Below are 23,984 nucleotides of genomic sequence, written 5' to 3' on the forward strand. Positions count from 1 at the left end.
ACTGAGACCCTTTGTTGATTTGGAAACCTTTAATAACGCGTGTGTATTTTGTTTCACTTCTTTTGTCTGCTTAAATGTCTTCAGAGTTTTGAGTTACTGAAGTTTTTTAATTAATTTCCCAAAACAGCTCAGACACACAGCAAAACACTAACCTGCAAAACTGAGCCAAAAATGTTGAAAAAACATAAAAGAGCGGTAGAGTAATACATCTGTAGGGGAGACCGGGGATAGTTGTCACATCTTTGACATTTCTGTCTGTAAATTGGAGCTCTTTTAAGGTAGTGGATTCAAAATGTAATGCAAAGTATTTACATGTCTCTGCTATTAAATAGTGCAGCTACTTTCTCTGCAGCACAATTACCCATTGCATGGTATGGCCTCAAACACGAAGAGTGAAATGTTACAATTAACCCCATAGTCTGGGTTAGTTGTAACATATCCTGGGGTGAAATGTAACACAATGAAATAAGGGTACTAACAAAACATTAACATGTAATCTTTGTTTATTCAACACATGAATGCACTTAGAGCCATTTATGTAGCTGTGTGTGTGTGTGTGTGTGTGTGTGTGTGTGTGTGTGTGTGTGTGTGTGTGTGTGTGTGTGTGTGTGTGTGTGTGACAGAATGCAGAAATCTAGCTTTTGAGCATATTCCAACCCCCCAAAAAAGACAAATTATGGAATTTTCTGCAACTGAATATTTCATTAATTTTGGTTGGTCTTCCTTGAGTTTGGCCTCATTGGCTCAGTGGGCATTATAACCTACAACTCTTGCACCAACTTTGAACATAACAATGAAGCTGAAAAAATGTAGCTGTGCACCAGCATCGCAATTCCATTACTTTTTTTCATGGCTTACCTTGGTGTGGTTTGCAAAGTGCTTCAGAAAGATGAGGAAATCTGTTTCTTGCACCCATCCTGATTTATTTCCACTACCAGTACTTCCTACTGGTCCATCTCTGACACAGTGGTCTGCATAATGTATGTGTGGGAACACAAACAGTGGAGGAATTGTGTTGCCAATGGCATTAACCGCATATACAAAGGTGACCAGTGAACCTCTCTCTGCTGATGTCGTTGCCCCAACTTGTTTAATATAAGTTAAAGTAATAGTGTGGTAAGTTGTAACATCTGCGTTATTGTTACAACTAACCCAGACTCCTATAGCCATGAACTAGCTAACATTACAGCCAACGGCTAAAACATTAGCACTAAAGACCTACACAGAATATATCCCCATAGACATACAAATAACACAATTTAAGTTTGATGAGTTTAGCTGCAAAGCAGATAATGCTATTAGAAATTGAAATAAAGTAGAAAAACTTACTTTTTGGCATACAAATTACTTTTTTTCGTGTTAAATTGTCTGTGTTTGACAAAATGTGCTGATTTTTCACATGTGATAGCAGAACTGAGTTGGGCATGCACAGGATGAGTCACATCATTTGAAACTTAGCCCTGATTGGAGAAACTGGAAGTGTTACAACTGACCCACGTTACAACTATCCCCGGTCTCCCCTACACAAAAGAAGAAACAATGTATTCATTAAAGATTATTTTCAGTCATCTTCAGTTACTCCTGTAAAGCTGAAATGTGTTCACCACATATGTTAACCTGTGATTTTTAAACACTGAAATGGAAAATCAGGTTGTCTGCATACAAAAAGCTAAAGACGCCTGGGAAATAGACACACTAGAGTTTCTAATAGCGTCCAAGAGAAGTGTGCTTGGAGAGACGATAGCTGACTGCAGCCTCAAGATGGCAGTGATGTAGAAGCACATCACTTATGCTTTGGTATAACTGACTAGACAAGCACTGCTTGTCCTGGCTGAACAGTTGAGTTGGGGTTGCTGTAGTTCAGTTCTACTAATTGGAAGGTTTGCAGTTCAATACCAAGCTGCTGCAAAATACTTAGCCTCCCCCCCGAGGATGTAATATTAAAGTGAATACACGTGCTGATTTCATCTCTTTACATGAAAGAACATTTACTTTTCCAGGAGTCACATTAGTGACTTGTAGCTTTAGGCTTAGTAGACGACTCACACTGACAAATCCAAACACATTTGAGGGTAATACTCTTAAATGTGTAAATGTAGTGCTCAAAGAAAACAGGGAGCACCACAGCAGAGGTCATTCATGTCTGTCACACACAGGACATGACAGTGAAAAGTGTGGAGACACTGCACACCTGAAGTTTAGCCGATTGTGTTGCGCTGACACTCAGGTCCTTTTGAAGTGTCGTATATTGATTCAATTGTCCAAAACACAAACATACAAAGAATGAAAAATGCTCCTTGTTATAAGAATGCAAGATTCATTTTGATTTGGTTGTCCGCTGAATTTTTAACATTCTCAACTGTCATTTGAATGTAGAGACGTCTGAGTTACAGAGATAATGAATGAGAACCACACGCTTTAATCCATTTAATGTATGAATCCAGACATTTATTTGGATATTTCACAGTAAAAACCAAACATTTGTTAGAGATGACAAAGGCTTTGCCACATTTAGATGCACTAAAGGTCAGATTTGCTGTTAGTCCTTCATATGTGAGACTCTTTTGCAACAATTAGCAGTTTGCTCGCGTAAGCATACTGCAGGTAATGCTGAGTGATGGAGAAGGCTCGGCAGGTTGCCCGAGTGTACGGCTCTTCAAACCAAAACAAAAAGTCACACCCTAACCTCGAGTGTTTTTATTAACACCTTGAGGGGTAAATGCTGGGTTTTATCCCCCAAACATGTAGACTGCTCACTGCCTGATGTCAGATCACATCTGTAGCTGGTGCTACAAAGTGTGCAAACATGTTTCCCCTCTCTAAGCCTTTCTTCTCTTAAGCATCTCCAGATACATCCCCAGGGACTTCTGAATAGAGTCCTTGGTGATGAACTTGACAAAGTTATTGACATCAGCCTCTCTGTTAGCCGCCAGCTTGTCTATGGTTGGCTTCCTCATCATGGACTTTGTGAGCTGTCTGGCGTGATCTGCAAATGAAACAAATGCACATGTAAGGAAGCTGTGCATTCATATACAATTTCTTCTATGAATACTGACATGGGCTTCAATTCATTGCAAAATATATTCAATTGCAGCACTATTGTGGAGCACCTTTTATTTCTTATGTGGGAAAGTGACATTTCTAACAGGTGCTGAAAGCTTATGCTCTTTCTCTGCCTCCTGCACATCCTGCCAAGTACCAGGATGTACTAAATACTGCTGTACAGATGGAAATACACCCATATCGACACTTCTGAGGTACGAGGTTACATCTCCCTACATGCGGGTTCGTGCCACCTCACCTTAAAACAAACATACACTGATAGCAGCTCATTTTTTTCCTACCTGCCTTGGAAATGTTACCTGCAATTATATTACCCAAATGGTAAATGGACTGGGTCTTATGTAGCGCGTTTCTACTCATCTGAGCGCTCAAAGCACTGATGAGGCCAATCACCGTGGTGTCATCTGCAAACTTAATGATGGTGTTGGAACCACCAGCAGGTCTGCAGTCGTGGGTGAAGAGGGAGTAGAGGAAAGGGCTCATCACACAGCCTTGTGGTACACCGGTGTTCATTGTGATGGTAGATGAGCAGCGGTTATCCAGCCGGACATGTTGGGGGCGGTTGGTCAGGAAGTCCAGTAACCATTTGCAGATGAGGGAACTGATGCCCAGGTCTGTCAGTGTCCTGATGAGTTGTGAGGGGTGGATTGTATTGAATGCTGAACTGAAGTCTATAAACAGCATTCTGGCGTAGGTGGTGTTGTTGTTGTGAGATTATAATATTATTTTATGCCATGTTAGACCCCTAATTAAAGATTGTGAATTATTATGTAGCTTTAGTTTGCATTATTCTCCTGAATTAGAAGAAGGTGATAACTCTTGCATTAGTTTGCATTACATTAGACTGCTGATTTATTGTGGATGAATGATATTGTTTTATGATGCATTATACTGCTGAGTTATAAGAAATACTGTTCGCAGAAAGTCATCGCCTTATTTGTCTGATTAGAAGAGAACATGCTGGAGTTTTCTGCCCCATCTCAGCAGGAGCAGATAAACGGGGAGCCAAGGTCGTAGCTTAGGCGCTGTGTGAGGGAAAGCATGTGAATGTTTAGGCTTTTTATGATAAGGTGGAGGCATCAGAGGCTATAAGAGTTTGAGCAATGCTCCACCATTTTGAGATCTGATGCTGTCTGCGTACGGTGTCCATCTCCCACGCGTGTGATCATTAAAATCATCGTTTGACTCAACCCGGCCGGACCAGTGTTGTTATTGTGGTTTTTCCTCTTGTCTCCATCCCCAATATTTGAACTCGTAACATTGTCCAGGTGTGAGAGGACAGAGTGCAGTGCGATGGAGACTGCATCCTCTGTGCTCCTGTTCTGGCGGTATGCGAATTGGTGGGGGTCCAGGGTGGGGGGGGAGACAGGATTTGAAGTGTGCTAGGACCAGCTGCTCTAAGCACTTAGTGATGATGGGGGTGAGTGCTACTGGGCGGTAATCATTGAGGCAAGATGGGTTGGAGTTTTTCTGTAACGGGACAATGGAGGTGGATTTGAAGCAGGCCGGTACCACAGCGTGGGCCAAGGACAGATTGAATATGTCTGTCAGCACTCCTGCAAGCTCCCCAGAACACGCTCTGAGAACACGCCCGGGGATGCCATCAGGACCTGCAGCCTTGTGGACATTGATCCTGCTCAGCACCGCTCCTACATCGGTGGGGGAGAGAGTCAGTGGTTGGTGGTCTGGCGTCACGTCTGCTTTGGTTGTGATTGTGGGGTTCCCTCGCTCAAAACGAGCATAAAAGTTGTTGAGCTCGTTGAGGAAGGAGACATCAGAGGATGCGGGGGAGGGTTTGGTGGTCCTGTAGTCTGTGATGGTCTGGAGTCCTTGCCACATGCGTCGGGGGTTGGAGTTGGAGAAGTGTTCTTCTACCTTCTTTTTGTAATGGTGTTTGGCTTTTTTGATGCCCTTCTTTAGATTAGCCCTGGCTGTACTGTAGGCGTGTGCATCTCCTGACCTAAAGGCGGTGTTGCGGGCCTTCAGGAGGAGACGAACATCCCGGTTCATCCAAGGCTTCTGGTTGGGGTACATGGTGATCTGTTTCTGGGTGGTGACACTGTCTGTGGTTTTGGAGATGTAATCCAGTACAGATGAGGCGTACTGGTCCAGGTCTGTGTGGGTGAACATATTCCAGTCTGTTGGTGTGGTTGAAGTTCACCTTTATGTGCTGAAGGTGAAAACACTGAGCAAAGGGAGGAGTGTATGATCTGTAGATACTATGGAAGCTGAAGATTGTACCTGACACCCGTTTGCTGCTGCCACCTTCTGGCCTTCAGGTGCTCTGGACGTGCTGTTTTTTGTCCTACAGCTTTAAGAGGCTCTGTCTCGGCTCTTAGTTGTTGGCACACCTGTTCACCATAAGTCATCACAGCACAGCTCATGGGCTGGGCTCCTCCAAAGGTAACCACCAAGCTGATGTTGGTTGGAGTTGTTTTATATGTTTAGATTAGTTTGTTGTCTCCTGCATGCTGTCATCTGCTGCTCTCCCTCAGGTATGTTCCCAGCTCAGGTGTGTTTGTGAGGGAGTGTTAGGGACCCGCAGAGACACTGGAGACAATAACTTGTACGAGCACAACTAAACTCATGGCTGCTGATCATTTAAGGTTTACCTTCAAAGTAGGAACTGCTGTCCTCCCTTAAACTGTGTGTACAGTGACTGGAGAACAATCCTCAGTGCTGGCCTACACCTGGGACACTGCAAACCAGGGTGCTTTGCTAGAAAGCAAGTTCAGCACATGCAGGATGTGTTTCTGATATCGCGGTTTCGCAATCTAGCTTTGAGCACATTCATGGTTCCTTTCATCCTCGGCACCAGTTGCTGCTTGTTGGGAACATGACCTCCAACTATCTGTCCACTAACTCTTGGGAAGAGCCCATCAGGATGCTTGGTGAAACACCTCATTTTAAAAACAGCCCTGCACACTGTTCCTTCACCGTGACCAAAGAGTTCCATGATTCCAGATGCTGACAAGTAATGTCGCTCGATTGTAACAGATCAAGTAGTGTAATTGTGTTTGTGTGCAGTTCTTTATTTATATATTTGTATTGTCCGGGCATACGAGCACAGCTAAACCTACAGCCGCTGATCATTTAACCTTTAGCTTGGCTTCCCAGTTAAAGTGTTTACAGAGAGGGAATGATTGAATCAGGGTGTCATTTCTCATCTGCACGTGTATGTTGTCCATGCTACCTCAGAGATATTTCAAAGGAAAGGTTAGACCTGTCTCCTTGAGGGATTATTTAAAGCTTCAAGTCCTCTGATCCTCCGTCTTGCCATCAGCTCAGTTTAATCTAGACCAGGCTAAAAGTTTATTATCTTAGGACGGTCTAAGTCATCTGGATGTAAAGTGACTTTAATGTGCATTTCGGCTCCGGAGCCTAATAAAGCTCTTTCCTGGCAGGTGTTGGTGGGTCGAGCAGTCTGACGGAGGAACGTAGTCGGCCATCTTGGAAAGAAGAAAATGTTTTCTTCACACACGGTGAGAAAAACATCGTTTTTATAAATCATGAGTCCGAACATTTTACAGACTTTTATACGTGAAATTGTTCGTAGTTTATAAACACATCTGGAAGTGCCGTGCAAACCAAGGCCGAGCTGCTTTTAGGAAACGTGAAAAGTCTATCAGTACAACTTTCATGAATGATCATCATTTATTGTCATTATATCATTATGATTATTGTTAACTACCACCCTTTAGTAATTATTTACAGTTTTCCAGAACATGAGAAACTAAATGCATGTTAAGAAAAGAAAATAGTAAATGGAAAGACGAAGGCTTCAACCTCTTAGACCTTTCCTTATTTCCACTTTGTAAATGAGGACTGTGTGCAAGAGGTGCAAGTGCACGGGTGAAGTCGCACTGTCCCCTCTGCATTTGATTGTCCCTCGTTGGGTCGGGCGTAAAGACTGAGCAGGGCAATCAGCTGGTAGAACCGATGTCCACTAGATGCAATCAGCGATGCACTTGTTTAAATGTATTTTATGCAATAATACAGTCTTTCTTTTCCAAAACGCATCCAAACAATTTACAACACAACAGGTTACTATTATGGGCATCATCCAACAAACAGGTTTCTTATCGAAGCAGAGAGAGGCCGGCACGACAAAACAAGATTTAACTCAAACACTTATTAAGCTTCTGACTCCCTGCCTGTGTCTTTGTTGCTGTAGGAACAAGACGCCAAAGAGAGCCCAACACCTCAGTGCTCTCAGTTGGCTGAAGATGCTCACTCAAGTGCAAACTTACTTGAGCACTACAGGTGTGATCAGTGTAACAAGAAGTTTCATGCCCCGTGTCACCTCAGAAGACACCAGCGCATCCACAGTGGGGAAAAGCCCTTCAGTTGTGACCAGTGTGGAAAGACTTTTACTCGGAAAGGCAACTTAAAAACACATCACCTCAGCCACAGCGGCGTCAAACCACACATGTGCCACCAGTGTGGAAAGACATTTAGTTTGATGGGCAACTTGAGAACTCATCAGCGCCTACACAGAGGAGTCAAACCATACGCATGTAGCCAGTGTGAGAAGGCTTTTACTCAGATGAGATACTTAAAAATCCATGAGATGGTCCACAGCGGAGAAAAACCCCACACATGTGAGGAGTGCGGAAAGACATTTAGTTTGATGGGCAACTTGAGAACTCATCAGCGCCTGCACAGAGGAGTCAAACCATACGCATGTAGCCAGTGTGGGAAGGCTTTTGCTCAGATGAGCTACTTAAAAATCCATGAGATGGTCCACAGCGGAGAAAAACCCCACACATGTGAGGAGTGCGGAAAGGCTTTTAATCATCAGAGCAACTTAAAGAGACACAAACTGGTCCACAGTGGAGTTAAAGCACACAAGTGTGACCAGTGTGGGAGGGCTTTTGCTTTGAAGTCGAGCTTGGCGACACACAAGCTGGCGCCGCATGTGACCTTTCTGGGAAAGCCTCCAGCCAGCGACCCCAGAAACACGCCAACAGACGCTGATACGTGATCGGTGCAGCAGTTCAGTTTACACAAACTCGAGCTTAAGTCAACCCTACACTTACTGACCATGGACAATAACCAGTGCGACCAGTGTGACAAAGCCTAGAACCAGTTTAGAGGTAATTCAGTCAGTTTTTTTAAACAAGCTAATGTGTATATAAAAGATTTGTTACTGGTAATACAGCAAAACTTTATTGTAGTTTTTAAAGTTCAAGTTAAACCATGTGAAACAAGTTGGATAATACACGGTGTTACATATGGGACACAAACGCAGCGTTTTGGGACAACATGGTTTCTGTTGGGTTTACACAAACTGTAAAAATGTTATTACGATGTTATTACGATGTTATTACGGTCAATGTTAGCTCTACATGGGTGTTAGATTTCAAAATAAAATCCTTTTAAACGATCGTCTCGTTTCATTTATCACCAGCAGAACAGTCTCCAACAGTGTCCAACTTTATGGCTCATAATGGGCAAAGACGCGGCTACAACTTTGATGCTAATCTGAAGTGAATAAAACTATAATAGGACATGAAATGCATTTAGATCTGTACATATGCTGTAATGATCACATGATGTGGCGCCATCCTTTCTGAAATTAAACCGACAACAGATTTGTTGTCTGGGGCATTTAACACAAACTGATTTGAATAAAACGACATCATGAATGCAAAAAACGATGCAGCTGCATTCATATTCATATTTCCTCCTCGGTTCCAACTATTAATACAGAAATGCAAATGCATCATTCTTTTCTTGAAATTTAAACACAGGTTTATAAACGGTCTCAGCAGTTCTTAAGTACATTTAGTAAAACAGGTAAACACTTACTAAAACACAGTCATTGTGTCCTTACATGCTGTCGTTTTAGCAGACTCTCAAACCAGTTTCAGTCCAGTAGTGTCCGTATCACTGCCGCCCAAAACCAGTATCACGAGCTCAGTGTGTCACATGGCCTTGCTTGACCAGATGGTGCTATTCAAAATGTTGCCAAAAGGGATAATGAGCATCACTCTCATGCCAACAGTTATGGCAAAGATTTTATTCTGCACGTTTGATCTGAGACACGACTGGTTATTAGGGGTGCAACGATATTCGTATCGATATTGAACCGTTCGATACAGTGCTTTCGGTTCGGTACGCATATGTATCGAACAATACAAAATTTGTAATTTATTTTATCAATTTTCCTTCTGACGATGCTGTCTGTGTTGAGCGCTCAGTGAATCTGTGTTCGACTACTCCGCCTAGGCTGCACTGTCCAGCGCAGATCCACTGAGCGCTCAACACAGACAGCATCGTCAGAAGGAAGAGGGCAGGGCACCTCCCCCACCCTCATTCAGATCTGGCGTTTGGAATTATTTTGGTTTTCATGTGACGTATGACCCTGAAGGTAAGCGAGTCATGGACTAAAGTAAAACAGTATGTTGGATGTGCCATGCAATGCTCAATTACATTGGTGTGAACTAGTGTGTTAGCGCAGTTAGCTCGTTAACGTGTTGGCCATCTAGCCCCATGCACGGGGCGATCGGCGGTAGCTCGTTAACGGAGATTTGCCGTGTTGTGGCGTTAAGGTCATTTCAACGAGATTAACCTGAAAGCACTAGTGGGAACACAACGAATATGACTGCACATTTACGCCGACATCATCCTAGTGCAAAGACAAAAACAACAAGCATGCTACTAACTTTAGCCGAGTCATTTAGACAGCTGTTAGCACATGATTCTCCTTATGCTGCTGAGAATATAGCCCAGAAGAAGCGGATAGTATAGCTTTTATTTTGGAAAGAGACATTTCTCTGTAATAAACTCTCTTTTCCAAAGATGAGTGATTCCTCAATCAGATACAGGGCTCGCAATATCGCTAGCCCGACGTCCCGGAGCTAGCGAGTTTTTTCAGTCGGGCTACCAAAATCTATCTCTTCCCTGCCCGTCGGGCTATTGTAGGAAAAATATATGTCAATGCTTTTGCATTCTTTCAGAAATGTAGCTGGGTAATTATGTCATTGGCATCGGTGAGCCACTGTCAATATGTGACATATTGAAGTCGCGTTTGAATTTGCGCTTGTTTTTTTGCTTTCACTTTGCAATCGTGTGAACTGTGTATAGAGAGCGACAGCACTGATCTGTGAGTGATGATAATTTGTGCACCAATTCCTCTGACATCGTCTTATTAATCGTTAGCTTACTATGCAAACATGACAAGTGAAATCTCCCGCAGCTTAAACATGTGAGAGGTTGATCGCGCAGAGAATCGCTGAGCTTATGTGAGTGCGTGTGTAAAAGCATTTCAGTTCTGCTGAGCCAAATAAGACGGGTCAGGGTGAAGAAGTGACAGCCAAAGAAAAGCTTACCACAAAACGGAGAAGTTATGACAAATCAGACTATAAGGCAAAAAGAAAGTGCAGCTTTATGGTTTCATGGACAAAAGAATTTCTGTGGCTGCGATATGACGAGCTAAATAACCAGGGCTGCACATAAGTGGTCCGCAGGTGCGCATTCGCTGTCAAAATAAAAAACATGCACAAGGGTTAGGGTTAAATTTAAAAACTGTACTTTTGAGTTAAAATATATATTTATAATTTTAATAAATGACAAATTAAAAATGCATGAACATTTTTTTGTATCGAAAAAATATCGAAACGTGACACCAAAGTATCGAACCGAACCGAACCGTGAATTTTGTGTATCGTTGCACCCCTACTGGTTATCCATCAAAGTTCAACACTTTAAAGTCCACAACTTTCCACACTCTGATAAGCACATCCCAGCGGTGACCGCCCCGCCGGTTCCCAGACTGCAGCCTTGGCGTTCGCTCTGGGGCTTATTTTTAGCTACACACATGGCACTTTTCCATTTTATCATTCTTTATTAAACATCTTACAAAGAAGTATTTAACTTTAATTAGTTTTACCAGAGTGTGCATGTTTATGGATGTTAGAGAAAAATACAAGGTGCAGATACTGCACATCTGCAGTCCCCATCAGGTCACATGTGCATATAACCAAAAGTCAAATACAGAAAATGATCCTGCTACTTTGGCCCTAGTGCAACTCTCTGTTGGTCTTTGGTTTAAACTGCAAGAGTGGCTACAAATCTGTGGTTAAGCTGCACTTCCTGCTGTTTCTCCCTCTGTACTCGTTGCTCTTTAGGTCAGTATGTGGTAGTTTTCCATGTCCCAGTGGAGATTTCCTCTCGTGCAAGCTTTCCTCACGCGCACACTGAGCCCTCATCCTTTCTACACAAAATTCGTTTGTCTAATTCATAAACAAGACTAATAGTCAGCAAACATCTTGGCTTCACTTGGATTCTCAAGTTTAAAATACATGGAAAGTTTGGGAAACTATGGTTTACCCTGACGGGAGCATGAATGTGGACAGCAGCGGTGGCACCGAAATTTATTCAGTATTTGCTGAGGCATCAGATTCTCGACAGCTGGCAGTAAAGAAAGAGTCAGGAGGCTGGGTGTAGTGGACACCGGTATATGTCTAAGCACCGACCTGGCAGATCTGATTACAATGTTAAAAACATAGAGCTTAACCCTCATCAGTAACATGACAACTGTAACATGCTGTAAGTATGAGCACTTTTATGAAACTTCACTAAAGTGTATTATTGTGTTGTCAAGCTTGAATGCATTGTAAGTGAATGGATTCTGTTTGTTCAGCTACAACTGGGAAGAAAAACTTTCTGACCAATAAGGTGGAGACGGTGGCATACTTGTGTTGTATCAGCCTATCGGAAGGTTTTTGAAGGTCTGATTTCAAGATATAACACTGGGACAGATGATAGTTTAACAAGGCTGTAGCAATATTACTGTTGTTATTGCTAATGACTGTTACGTGTCTCTGCTGGAGCAGACCTAGAGTAGATATTATGTTTTGTCTGTCCCTGCTCTCATGAACAAGGCATCTTTCAAACTGCTTGAAGGAATTTCTTCAGTTTCCGTAAGGATTTTGCCAAAGTTTAAGGTCATCCCAACACTGCGACACTCATTCTGAGTTCATTTGTGAAGTGTGACAGAACTTCACACAAATGCCAAACAGGACAACAGCAAGTTAAAACAATGCTGAAGTGTTTTTATTGTATGACGAGCAGAAAAGAATTTGAGGTTGCAACGTTATCCTTGTTGCACTGCAATCTTGGGATGTGAGAACCTGAAAGCCTGAAATCTGTACCCCATCCACAACACACCTTTTCTCTGTACTCCTCCCCAGCACCCTGCAGTCACATGCGCCTGCAGGTAGATAAAAACCTCAAAAGAGACACTGGTCGCCATTCTGCTCAGAAGCTTTTCAGGAGCTTTCAGAAGATTCACGAGTTCAGGCGTCTCCACCGTGCAGACATACAGGAGCAGGTATGGACCTCTCACTCGCTACAAAAACATCTGAGCTGTATTCGGTGCAATACTGTGAGCCAGTTTCTTGTTTAGAGTGGATGTTTCAGGCTACAGCAGCATTACAGTAACTTTTGTGCATTTTTCCTGCAGTAATTGTGCGTTTACAAACACATTTCAGCAGCACATGCAAACCATCACAGTATAAATGCAGCTCTCTGTTTCCATATTTGGCAACCTTTGGTCTTCCACAACAGCTCCAGGACGGTGTAACCAGGGCAACAGAGTAATATATTGTCCTAAAAGGATAATATTTTACCAAGCCTTGCAACATGCTGCAAATAGCGACGCGCTAAATAGCATGTTAGATAAACTGCCAAAAATACATCCAGAGGAGCAGGTGTTTGGTCTCTCACTCTCATGTCATGAGCTCTCAGCAGATGGTGGAACATGAGCCGCTTTGTTTTGGACTAACCTCCATGTTAAACTGGACTTTATGACAGAGAAATATGGAGTGAAAGGAAAGGCCTTACTTCAGCCTGCAAATCGGTTTTTAATGCACAGGAACTGGAAATTATTAACCTGATAACCTGGGAAGTCATTAGCTTACATACGTGTAAAATAAATATGAAATCATTTGTAAGCGTCAGTGTTTCATGTGATTTCTAAGTCATTTTTAACATGTGACCTGTTTGGTGTAGGATGCATTTGGTGGGCACTTTGGGGCTTTTTCTGACCTTGCTGCATCTCTCTAACTCGCTGCTGCTGGGAGCCTTTAACATCAAATCCTTCGGAGACACCAAAGCCTCCAACACCACTCTGATGAACATCATTACCAAGGTCTGGGACTTTTCCCTCTTTGGTAGATATGACAGTTTGTACAAAATGTTTACATCCACCCATTTGTAATGCAATTTGGGTCAGAGTGCTTTCAAAACCAATCCAGAAGTGTTATCTTGTGTGTGCGTTTTGAAATAGTTTGAACTGAATTTTGAGAAATGCTTTGGATGATTTGGCCTGTTGCAGAAGTAAACCTGAATATTCCCAGAATATTCCCACCTCTATGCTTAAGGAATGATCAATGAAATAACTGGATGTGCAACAGCTGTAGCGTTGCCTTTACAATCTAAAGCTTAACACATGAATTTTTTCGTGCAAGGTAAAATATAAACAAACGTGATGTTGCAAGATGGACAATCAGCTGATTCATTTTCATTTTTTATGTGTGTTTTGCAGATTGTCCAACGCTATGACGTCATTCTGATCCAAGAGGTCAGAGACGGTGATCTCTCAGCAACCCAAAAACTCATGGAGTACGTCAACAAGTGAGTCCACACACCGAACATGGAACATTCAGAGTAACACTGAGCATGAAATGCAAACGTATGGAAACATAAAAGTGTGTGTTTGTTTCCCCCCAGAGATTCTCCTCAGTACAAATACATCGTCAGCGAGCCTCTCGGTGCGAGCACCTATAAAGAGCGATATCTCTTCCTTTACAGGTGCACCACGATGAAAAAAATAAGTCTCTACTCTACACACAGTGAAATGATATTTATTCAGTTCAATTTTATTTACACAGCGCCAAATCACAACAAGAGTCGCCTCAAGGCGCTTTATACTGTCAGGTAGACCCTACAATAACACATACAGAGAAAAACCCAACAATCATATGACCCCTATGAGCAGCACTTTGGCAACAGTGGGAAGGAAAAACTCCCTTTTGACAGGAAGAAACCTCCGGCAGAGTCAGGCTCAGGGAGGGGCGGCTGTTTGCAACAAAACATGGTTCGTTGCAGTGATGCCGTGTAAAAAGCATTTTTAGTTCTTGCTCTAAATATGTATTTTGTAGAAAGGGAAAAAGTCTTTTTCATGGCAGAATGTGAATAGTTTGATTGTTTTCTTTGTTTCTTAAAGCCAAACAATTTAACAAAAATAAAAATGACATGTTCACGTTGCCCGGGGTTAAAGTCAGGATTGGTGTTGGATCATCATCACTTAGACCTCAGAGGGTTAAAGAACCTCCCATAAGTTTCTCAAATAACCATTCAAAACAACTTGATTAAAAATTTATATTTCCAGCATGTTTGTAGTGTTTGAGGCATGTTTGAAGTAATTTAACGGCAAATCCTCCGTCTTTGTTCTGGCATAAACATACATCTTATACACACTCAGAATTCAGAAGAAGTGATTTTAAAAAAGGGGAAAAGCAGAACTACAATAAATTTGTCCCGAGAAGCAACTGGACATGTTTAGAAATGAAGTACACACTGGCAGCAAATGAAAAGGTGGTGATTTTCTCCACAGGGAGGCGCTGGTATCGGTGGCAAAAAGCTACACCTATGACGACGGCCCGGAGGAAACTGGACAAGACGCCTTTAGCAGGGAGCCGTTTGTCGTAATGTTCTCCTCCAAACACACTGGTAGGTGCTGTGGCTCGAGCTATACAGCTGTTTCTGCATCACACTGATAATGATGTGGATCCTCATTCAAACATTTGTGCGTGGTAGTTCCTGGGACATGTTAGTCACTAGTCCTTTATCATTCTCATGCGGTGTAAGCGCCTCCGTCACTGTCAACACTCCTTCGTTCCCTTCTCTTCTGTAGCTGTGAGAGACTTTACTCTGATCCCTCAGCACACCTCCCCAGAATCAGCTGTTCGGGAGCTAAATGCTCTCTATGACGTGGTGGCAGATGTCCGCGCTCGCTGGAACAATGATGTATTTACAGCCTACAAGTAAAAATCATTTATTTGGTGGAAAAACACACATTCGGTAAATGCGACTCACACTACTCTCCCTGCAGGACATCGTGCTGCTGGGTGACTTCAACGCAGGCTGTAGTTATGTGTCCGGGTCTGACTGGCAGCAGATCCGCATCTTCACTGACAAGACTTTCCATTGGCTGATCACTGATGCGGCCGACACTACCGTGTCGCAAACTGTCTGCCCTTACGACAGGTAGACAGATTGTGGCAGGTCGTTCTGATGTGTGCACGCAAACTCTAAACTCTAATCATCTTTCTGTGTTTGCAGGATTGTGGTCACTGCGGACATGATGAGAGGAGTGGTGAAAGATAGTGCGAAGGTGTATAACTACATGACGGACCTGAATCTCAAACAAGATCTGGTAACAGATGAATTTCAATCCTTATCTCTGTAAGAATTCATTTGAACTAAAAAGCACAACCTGCCTCATTCCCCGCTGACACTAATGGAAACGTCAATATAAAAAGTTAACATAATGCTGTATTCACTGCAACTGAGACCATAGACTCGTCAGCAAAATGTTTACTGAGCTCCAATCAGAAGAGAGGCATTCTACACAAAGGGCAAAGCAGTCGCCCCATCAGAAATCATGCAGTTTTAAAGCACTTTTGCTTTTTTAATATCAGCTTTGAGCTACAGAAAATCGAGCAACTTTGTAAAGCAGTGGCTGTAGTAACGACCACAGAGATGCAAACAAAATCATAATGCAGTGTATACTGTAGTGATGGCATTACCATGCAGGCACGTTGAGTTTTTCAGCACTGGAAAGAAACCTGTGGAAACTGAAGCCGTCTGCAGCACAAACTGTGAGCCACTAAAAGAACGGTTTCTCTGTCTCTCAGGCGTTGGCTGTCAGCGACCACTTCCCCGTGGAGGTGAAGCTGAGCGGTTAGGCTCACGTTGCTTGAACCGTGACTTCCACAAGCTTTCCACACATCGTGCTCAATCTGCAGCCAGCACAATGATCATTCAGTTGGGGACTACTGTCAGCCACAGCTTCATGAAATGCAAATGCACAATAAAGCCACTAAAAGAATTTCACTGAAAACTTGTGTGTTGTAAAGAATTCGGCTTCTTGTTGCAGTGGAGCACATTTGTCTGGAACATTTACTGAGACCCTTTGTTGATTTGGAAACCTTTAATAACGCGTGTGTATTTTGTTTCACTTCTTTTGTCTGCTTAAATGTCTTCAGAGTTTTGAGTTACTGAAGTTTTTTAATTAATTTCCCAAAACAGCTCAGACACACAGCAAAACACTAACCTGCAAAACTGAGCCAAAAATGTTGAAAAAACATAAAAGAGCGGTAGAGTAATACATCTGTAGGGGAGACCGGGGATAGTTGTCACATCTTTGACATTTCTGTCTGTAAATTGGAGCTCTTTTAAGGTAGTGGATTCAAAATGTAATGCAAAGTATTTACATGTCTCTGCTATTAAATAGTGCAGCTACTTTCTCTGCAGCACAATTACCCATTGCATGGTATGGCCTCAAACACGAAGAGTGAAATGTTACAATTAACCCCATAGTCTGGGTTAGTTGTAACATATCCTGGGGTGAAATGTAACACAATGAAATAAGAGTACTAACAAAACATTAACATGTAATCTTTGTTTATTCAACACATGAATGCACTTAGAGCCATTTATGTAGCTGTGTGTGTGTGTGTGTGTGTGTGTGTGTGTGTGTGTGTGTGTGTGTGTGTGTGTGTGTGTGTGTGTGTGTGTGTGTGTGTGTGTGAGAGAGAGACAGAATGCAGAAATCTAGCTTAAATTCCAAATTATGGAATTTTCTGCAACTGAATATTTCATTAATTTTGGTTGGTCTTCCTTGAGTTTGGCCTCATTGGCTCAGTGGGCATTATAACCTACAACTCTTGCACCAACTTTGAACATAACAATGAAGCTGAAAAAATGTAGCTGTGCACCAGCATCGCAATTCCATTACTTTTTTTCGTGGCTTACCTTGGTGTGGTTTGCAAAGTGCTTCAGAAAGATGAGGAAATCTGTTTCTTGCACCCATCCTGATTTATTTCCACTACCAGTACTTCCTACTGGTCCATCTCTGACACAGTGGTCAGCATAATGTATGTGTGGGAACACAAACAGTGGAGGAATTGTGTTGCCAATGGCATTAACCGCATATACAAAGGTGACCAGTGAACCTCTCTCTGCTGATGTCGTTGCCCCAACTTGTTTAATATAAGTTAAAGTAATAGTGTGGTAAGTTGTAACATCTGCGTTATTGTTACAACTAACCCAGACTGTTGCTGTTACAACTGACCCAGACTCCTATAGCCATGAACTAGCTAACATTACAGCCAACGGCTAAAACATTAGCACTAAAGACCTACACAGAATATATCCCCATAGACATACAAATAACACAATTTAAGTTTGATGAGTTTAACTGCAAAGCAGATAATGCTATTAGAAATTGAAATAAAGTAGAAAAACTTACTTTTTGGCATACAAATTACTTTTTTTCGTGTTAAATTGTCTGTGTTTGACAAAATGTGCTGATTTTTCACATGTGATAGCAGAACTGAGTTGGGCATGCACAGGATGAGTCACATCATTTGAAACTTAGCCCTGATTGGAGAAACTGGAAGTGTTACAACTGACCCACGTTACAACTATCCCCGGTCTCCCCTACACAAAAGAAGAAACAATGTATTCATTAAAGATTATTTTCAGTCATCTTCAGTTACTCCTGTAAAGCTGAAATGTGTTCACCACATATGTTAACCTGTGATTTTTAAACACTGAAATGGAAAATCAGGTTGTCTGCATACAAAAAGCTAAAGACGCCTGGGAAATAGAGACACTAGAGTTTCTAATAGCGTCCAAGAGAAGTGTGCTTGGAGAGACGATAGCTGACTGCAGCCTCAAGATGGCAGTGATGTAGAAGCACATCACTTATGCTTTGGTATAACTGACTAGACAAGCACTGCTTGTCCTGGCTGAACAGTTGAGTTGGGGTTGCTGTAGTTCAGTTCTACTAATTGGAAGGTTTGCAGTTCAATACCAAGCTGCTGCAAAATACTTAGCCTCCCCCCCGAGGATGTAATATTAAAGTGAATACACGTGCTGATTTCATCTCTTTACATGAAAGAACATTTACTTTTCCAGGAGTCACATTAGTGACTTGTAGCTTTAGGCTTAGTAGACGACTCACACATTGACAAATCCAAACACATTTGAGGGTAATACTCTTAAATGTGTAAATGTAGTGCTCAAAGAAAACAGGGAGCACCACAGCAGAGGTCATTCATGTCTGTCACACACAGGACATGACAGTGAAAAGTGTGGAGACACTGCACACCTGAAGTTTAGCCGATTGTGTTGCGCTGACACTCAGGTCCTTTTGAAGTGTCGTATATTGATTCAATTGTCCAAAACACAAACATACAAAGAATGAAAAATGCTCCTTGTTATAAGAATGCAAGATTCATTTTGATTTGGTTGTCCGCTGAATTTTTAACATTCTCAACTGTCATTTGAATGTAGAGACGTCTGAGTTACAGAGATAATGAATGAGAACCACACGCTTTAATCCATTTAATGTATGAATCCAGACATTTATTTGGATATTTCACAGTAAAAACCAAACATTTGTTAGAGATGACAAAGGCTTTGCCACATTTAGATGCACTAAAGGTCAGATTTGCTGTTAGTCCTTCATATGTGAGACTCTTTTGCAACAATTAGCAGTTTGCTCGCGTAAGCATACTGCAGGTAATGCTGAGTGATGGAGAAGGCTCGGCAGGTTGCCCGAGTGTACGGCTCTTCAAACCAAAACAAAAAGTCACACCCTAACCTCGAGTGTTTTTATTAACACCTTGAGGGGTAAATGCTGGGTTTTATCCCCCAAACATGTAGACTGCTCACTGCCTGATGTCAGATCACATCTGTAGCTGGTGCTACAAAGTGTGCAAACATGTTTCCCCTCTCTAAGCCTTTCTTCTCTTAAGCATCTCCAGATACATCCCCAGGGACTTCTGAATAGAGTCCTTGGTGATGAACTTGACAAAGTTATTGACATCAGCCTCTCTGTTAGCCGCCAGCTTGTCTATGGTTGGCTTCCTCATCATGGACTTTGTGAGCTGTCTGGCGTGATCTGCAAATGAAACAAATGCACATGTAAGGAAGCTGTGCATTCATATACAATTTCTTCTATGAATACTGACATGGGCTTCAATTCATTGCAAAATATATTCAATTGCAGCACTATTGTGGAGCACCTTTTATTTCTTATGTGGGAAAGTGACATTTCTAACAGGTGCTGAAAGCTTATGCTCTTTCTCTGCCTCCTGCACATCCTGCCAAGTACCAGGATGTACTAAATACTGCTGTACAGATGGAAATACACCCATATCGACACTTCTGAGGTACGAGGTTACATCTCCCTACATGCGGGTTCGTGCCACCTCACCTTAAAACAAACATACACTGATAGCAGCTCATTTTTTTCCTACCTGCCTTGGAAATGTTACCTGCAATTTTATTACCCAAATGGTAAATGGACTGGGTCTTATGTAGCGCGTTTCTACTCATCTGAGCGCTCAAAGCACTGATGAGGCCAATCACCGTGATGTCATCTGCAAACTTAATGATGGTGTTGGAACCATCAGCAGGTCTGCAGTCGTGGGTGAAGAGGGAGTAGAGGAAAGGGCTCATCACGCAGCCTTGTGGTACACCGGTGTTCATTGTGATGGTAGATGAGCAGCGGTTATCCAGCCGGACATGTTGGGGGCGGTTGGTCAGGAAGTCCAGTAACCATTTGCAGATGAGGGAACTGATGCCCAGGTCTGTCAGTTTCCTGATGAGTTGTGAGGGGTGGATTGTATTGAACGCTGCACTGAAGTCTATAAACAGCATTCTGGCGTAGGTGGTGTTGTTGTTGTGAGATTATAATATTATTTTATGCCATGTTAGACCCCTAATTAAAGATTGTGAATTATTATGTAGCTTTAGTTTGCATTATTCTCCTGAATTAGAAGAAGGTGATAACTCTTGCATTAGTTTGCATTACATTAGACTGCTGATTTATTGTGGATGAATGATATTGTTTTATGATGCATTATACTGCTGAGTTATAAGAAATACTGTTCGCAGAAAGTCATCGCCTTATTTGTCTGATTAGAAGAGAACAGAACATACTGGAGTTTTCTGCCCCATCTCAGCAGGAGCAGATAACCGGGGAGCCAAGGTCGTAGCTTAGGCGCTGTGTGAGAGAAGGCATGTGAATGTTTAGGCTTTTTATGATAAGGTGGAGGCACCAGAGGCTATAAGAGTTTGATCAATGCTCCACCATTTTGAGATCTGATGCTGTCTGCGTACGGTGTCCATCTCCCACGCGTGTGATCATTAAAATCATCGTTTGACTCAACCCGGCCGGACCAGTGTTGTTATTGTGGTTTTTCCTCTTGTATCCATCCCCAATATTTGAACTCGTAACATTGTCCAGGTGTGAGAGGACAGAGTGCAGTGCGATGGAGACTGCATCCTCTGTGCTCCTGTTCTGGCGGTATGCGAATTGGTGGGGGTCCAGGGTGGGGGGGAGACAGGATTTGAAGTGTGCTAGGACCAGCTGCTCTAAGCACTTAGTGATGATGGGGGTGAGTGCTACTGGGCGGTAATCATTGAGGCAAGATGGGTTGGAGGTTTTGGGTGTCGGGACGATGGAGGTGGATTTGAAGCAGGCCGGTACCACAGCGTGGGCCAAGGACAGATTGAATATGTCTGTGAGCACTCCTGCAAGCTCCCCAGAACACGCTCTGAGAACACGCCCGGGGATGCCATCAGGACCTGCAGCCTTGTGGACACTGATCCTGCTCAGCACCGCTCCTACATCGGTGGGGGAGAGAGTCAGAGGTTGGTGGTCTGCTTTGGTTGTGGGGTTCCCTCGCTCAAAACGAGCATAAAAGTTGTTGAGCTCATTGAGGAAGGAGACATCAGAGCAGAGGAGGAGCCAGACATTTGAAACACCCGGGGCTTAGCCCTAAAGGGTAGTATGCATGTGGGATTTTTTTTTTTTTTGAGGGGGGGGGGGGGGGGGGGGGGGTGTAGAAATGACTGAAAGATTAATTGGCTCTGTTTTGAGTTTTGTTTAAAAAAATGGCTTCATATAGGGAAATATATATATCACACATGCAGGACACCTTAAACTAGTTTTTTAATTAAGCAGCGAGGCGGAACAAACTTGGGGCTGTATCAAGACACAGGGACTAAACCCCAATTCAACCAGACCCAGAACTGATCCAGAATTAAAACAGGACTACAACAGTTCAAAAGCAGGATTACTGAGGACTTAACCAAGACAGAACCAGAATCAGAACTAGATGATAGTAGCACTAAAAATCATCATAGACCTGCACTACACTTGTTTATTTAATTCTACCAAAGTCCACTATTTAGATTGAGAAAAGTTTATATAATTATTTAGCCTTGTTGTGCAAACAAGCCTGCATAACTTAATAAATATAGAATTTGAAAAATAGTAAACCTAAAAAGAAACACTAGGTACGAGATACATGAGGACCTATGATACAGTGATACTTGTGGTAAACAACCATTTGACTAACATGTGTGTCTCACCTGCTCTTGTTCATCTCTGTTCTGTCCTCATTCTCCATCTCAATCTCTGCTCCTCTCTCTCCCTCTCTCTCTCTTTGTGCTGACAATCATCAAATATACAGTTGAAACCACATATTTACAAACTCTTCAGATCAAAACACAAACACTTTTTAAATTGTAACATCAAATCAGACTAAATGTTTATTTTTTTAGATTGATAAATATAAAAACATATTTGTTAACTTTAAGAGTAAAGAGAGAAACTGTCTGTGTTTTTTAATTGCAAATGGCACCAAATTGTATTCAAACTGAGCCACACCTATGGAGCTCCACGATTCTTTTCCTGGTGTTTTGGTTGACATCTCTTGATGTTCCCATGTCACAGAAACAGGCTCTGTGTTTTGCCTTATATGCATCCACAGCTGTGCCACCAGTTTACTCACATGGACTCTACTAACCTATCAGAAGCTTCTTCAGCTCAGAATGGAATCGTCTGGAGTTTCTTACTAATTAACAATAAACTTAGTGTATATGTACTCCTAAATTTGATCAAAGTGATAAAAAATAGACAGCTCTGTCTCTCTTTATTCTGACATTTAACTAATTCAAAATATATTTCAATATTTATCTAAAACAAAAGTTTACTCTAAATTGATGTTGTACAGTAAAAATGTTTTATGTTTTCTCCCTAAAGTGTAAATATCTGGTTACAAATGTGAACATCCTGCTGTGTACTGAAATCCCTCTTGTTTTGCATAGAAATATACTGAACAACATACAAAGCATAATATATAAAATAACATTTACCTGAGTTTTTTCTTTGAAAGAACCCTCTAATGTCCATTCTTATATTTCAGTACATAACTGAAACCGAATTAGTCGGGGAGGGTAAGAACTGAAAATATGAAATAAACACACGTAAGCTAAGATTCTCTAAAAAATAGCATTTGTTCGGCTTTTCATTTCGCCATTTGTTGATTCACTTGAAGAGCAAGTAAAATAATATTGGTCAAGTGATCAGTTTCATATCAATCTTTCGTGATGCACCGTCACATTTACATTATTTGTACGGTACGAATGATTTGCTTTGGTACCTGCTCAAACTTAAGCTCTCCTTATGGCTGGCTCCGTCTCTCCAACAGCGCACTCACGGGCAGCAGCTCCCCCCGCCCCCTCGCTCAGTCGCTTAGTGCCTGAGCTTGGATCATACCAATATCAGGGGGGGATTCACGCACAGTCGTAAATTCCCACAGTGTGCACTATGTGCTTCGAATATTGTGTGTACTTTTTGTTTTATACAGTTGTCAGCCAGGCATCTAACTATGAAAAAATTACACTCCAAAATACCCCGGGCTTCTGACAAAACAACCCGGGCTTAAGCCCCGTAAGCCACCCCCACGCTCCGCCCCTGCATCAGAGGATGCGGGGGAGGGTTTGGTGGTCCTGTAGTCTGTGATGGTCTGGAGTCCTTGCCACATGCGTCGGGGGTTGGAGTTGGAGAAGTGTTCTTCTACCTTCTTTTTGTAATGGTGTTTGGCTTTTTTGATGCCCTTCTTTAGATTAGCCCTGGCTGTGCTGTAGGCGTGTGCATCTCCTGACCTAAAGGCGGTGTTGCGGGCCTTCAGGAAGAGACGAAGATCCCGGTTCATCCAAGGCTTCTGGTTGGGGTACATGGTGATCCGTTTCTGGGTGTAAAGTAAAGTGTGCATGTTAGTCCCCGTAGGGATATAGTTCCTCTGCATTTAACCCATTCACCCAGTGAAGCAGTGGGCAGCCACCAATGCAGCGCCCGGGGAGCAGTGTGTAGGGACGGTACCTTGCTCAGGGGTACCTCAGGGTAGCCGTTCAGTGGAGTCGAACCACCGACCTTCCGATCATGGTGCCACCACTCTACCTACTGAGCTATCCCTGCCCACTGTCAGGTGGTGACACTGTCTGTGGTTTTGGAGATGTAATCCAGTACAGATGAGGCGTACTGGTCCAGGTCTGTGTGGGTGAACATATTCCAGTCTGTTGGTGTGGTTGAAGTTCACCTTTATGTGCTGAAGGTGAAAACACTGAGCAAAGGGAGGAGTGTATGATCTGTAGATACTATGGAAGCTGAAGATTGTACCTGACACCCGTTTGCTGCTGCCACCTTCTGGCCTTCAGGTGCTCTGGACGTGCTGTTTTTTGTCCTACAGCTTTAAGAGGCTCTGTCTCGGCTCTTAGTTGTTGGCACACCTGTTCACCATAAGTCATCACAGCACAGCTCATGGGCT

General features: G+C 42.6%; 1 protein-coding gene across 3 annotated transcripts; it reads left to right on the plus strand.

Annotated features, from left to right (window-relative positions):
• The first annotated feature begins 11,497 nt into the window (after nucleotides 1-11,497).
• LOC308412205 (deoxyribonuclease-1-like) lies at nucleotides 11,498-16,256 on the plus strand. Of its 3 annotated transcripts, none has more exons than XM_080906376.1 (9): nucleotides 11,498-11,616; nucleotides 12,261-12,400; nucleotides 13,616-13,704; nucleotides 13,801-13,881; nucleotides 14,687-14,802; nucleotides 14,987-15,099; nucleotides 15,185-15,339; nucleotides 15,415-15,508; nucleotides 15,990-16,256. In XM_080906376.1, exons 1-9 carry the CDS (start codon nucleotides 11,598-11,600, stop codon nucleotides 16,038-16,040), a joined length of 858 nt encoding a protein of 285 aa, XP_080762502.1. In that variant the 5' UTR covers nucleotides 11,498-11,597; the 3' UTR covers nucleotides 16,041-16,256. The 3 variants fall into 3 exon arrangements, with proteins under 3 accessions (XP_080762502.1, XP_080762503.1, XP_080762504.1); XM_080906377.1 differs by lacking the exon at nucleotides 11,498-11,616 and adding an exon at nucleotides 13,081-13,219 and having other exon boundaries at nucleotides 12,270-12,400; nucleotides 13,780-13,881; XM_080906378.1 differs by lacking the exon at nucleotides 11,498-11,616 and adding an exon at nucleotides 13,081-13,219 and having other exon boundaries at nucleotides 12,270-12,400.
• The last annotated feature ends 7,728 nt before the right edge of the window (nucleotides 16,257-23,984 follow it).

The sequence above is a fragment of the Rhamphochromis sp. 'chilingali' genome (assembly GCF_963969265.1).
Source record: "Rhamphochromis sp. 'chilingali' genome assembly, chromosome: 15".
Classification (NCBI taxonomy): domain Eukaryota; kingdom Metazoa; phylum Chordata; class Actinopteri; order Cichliformes; family Cichlidae; genus Rhamphochromis; species Rhamphochromis sp. 'chilingali'.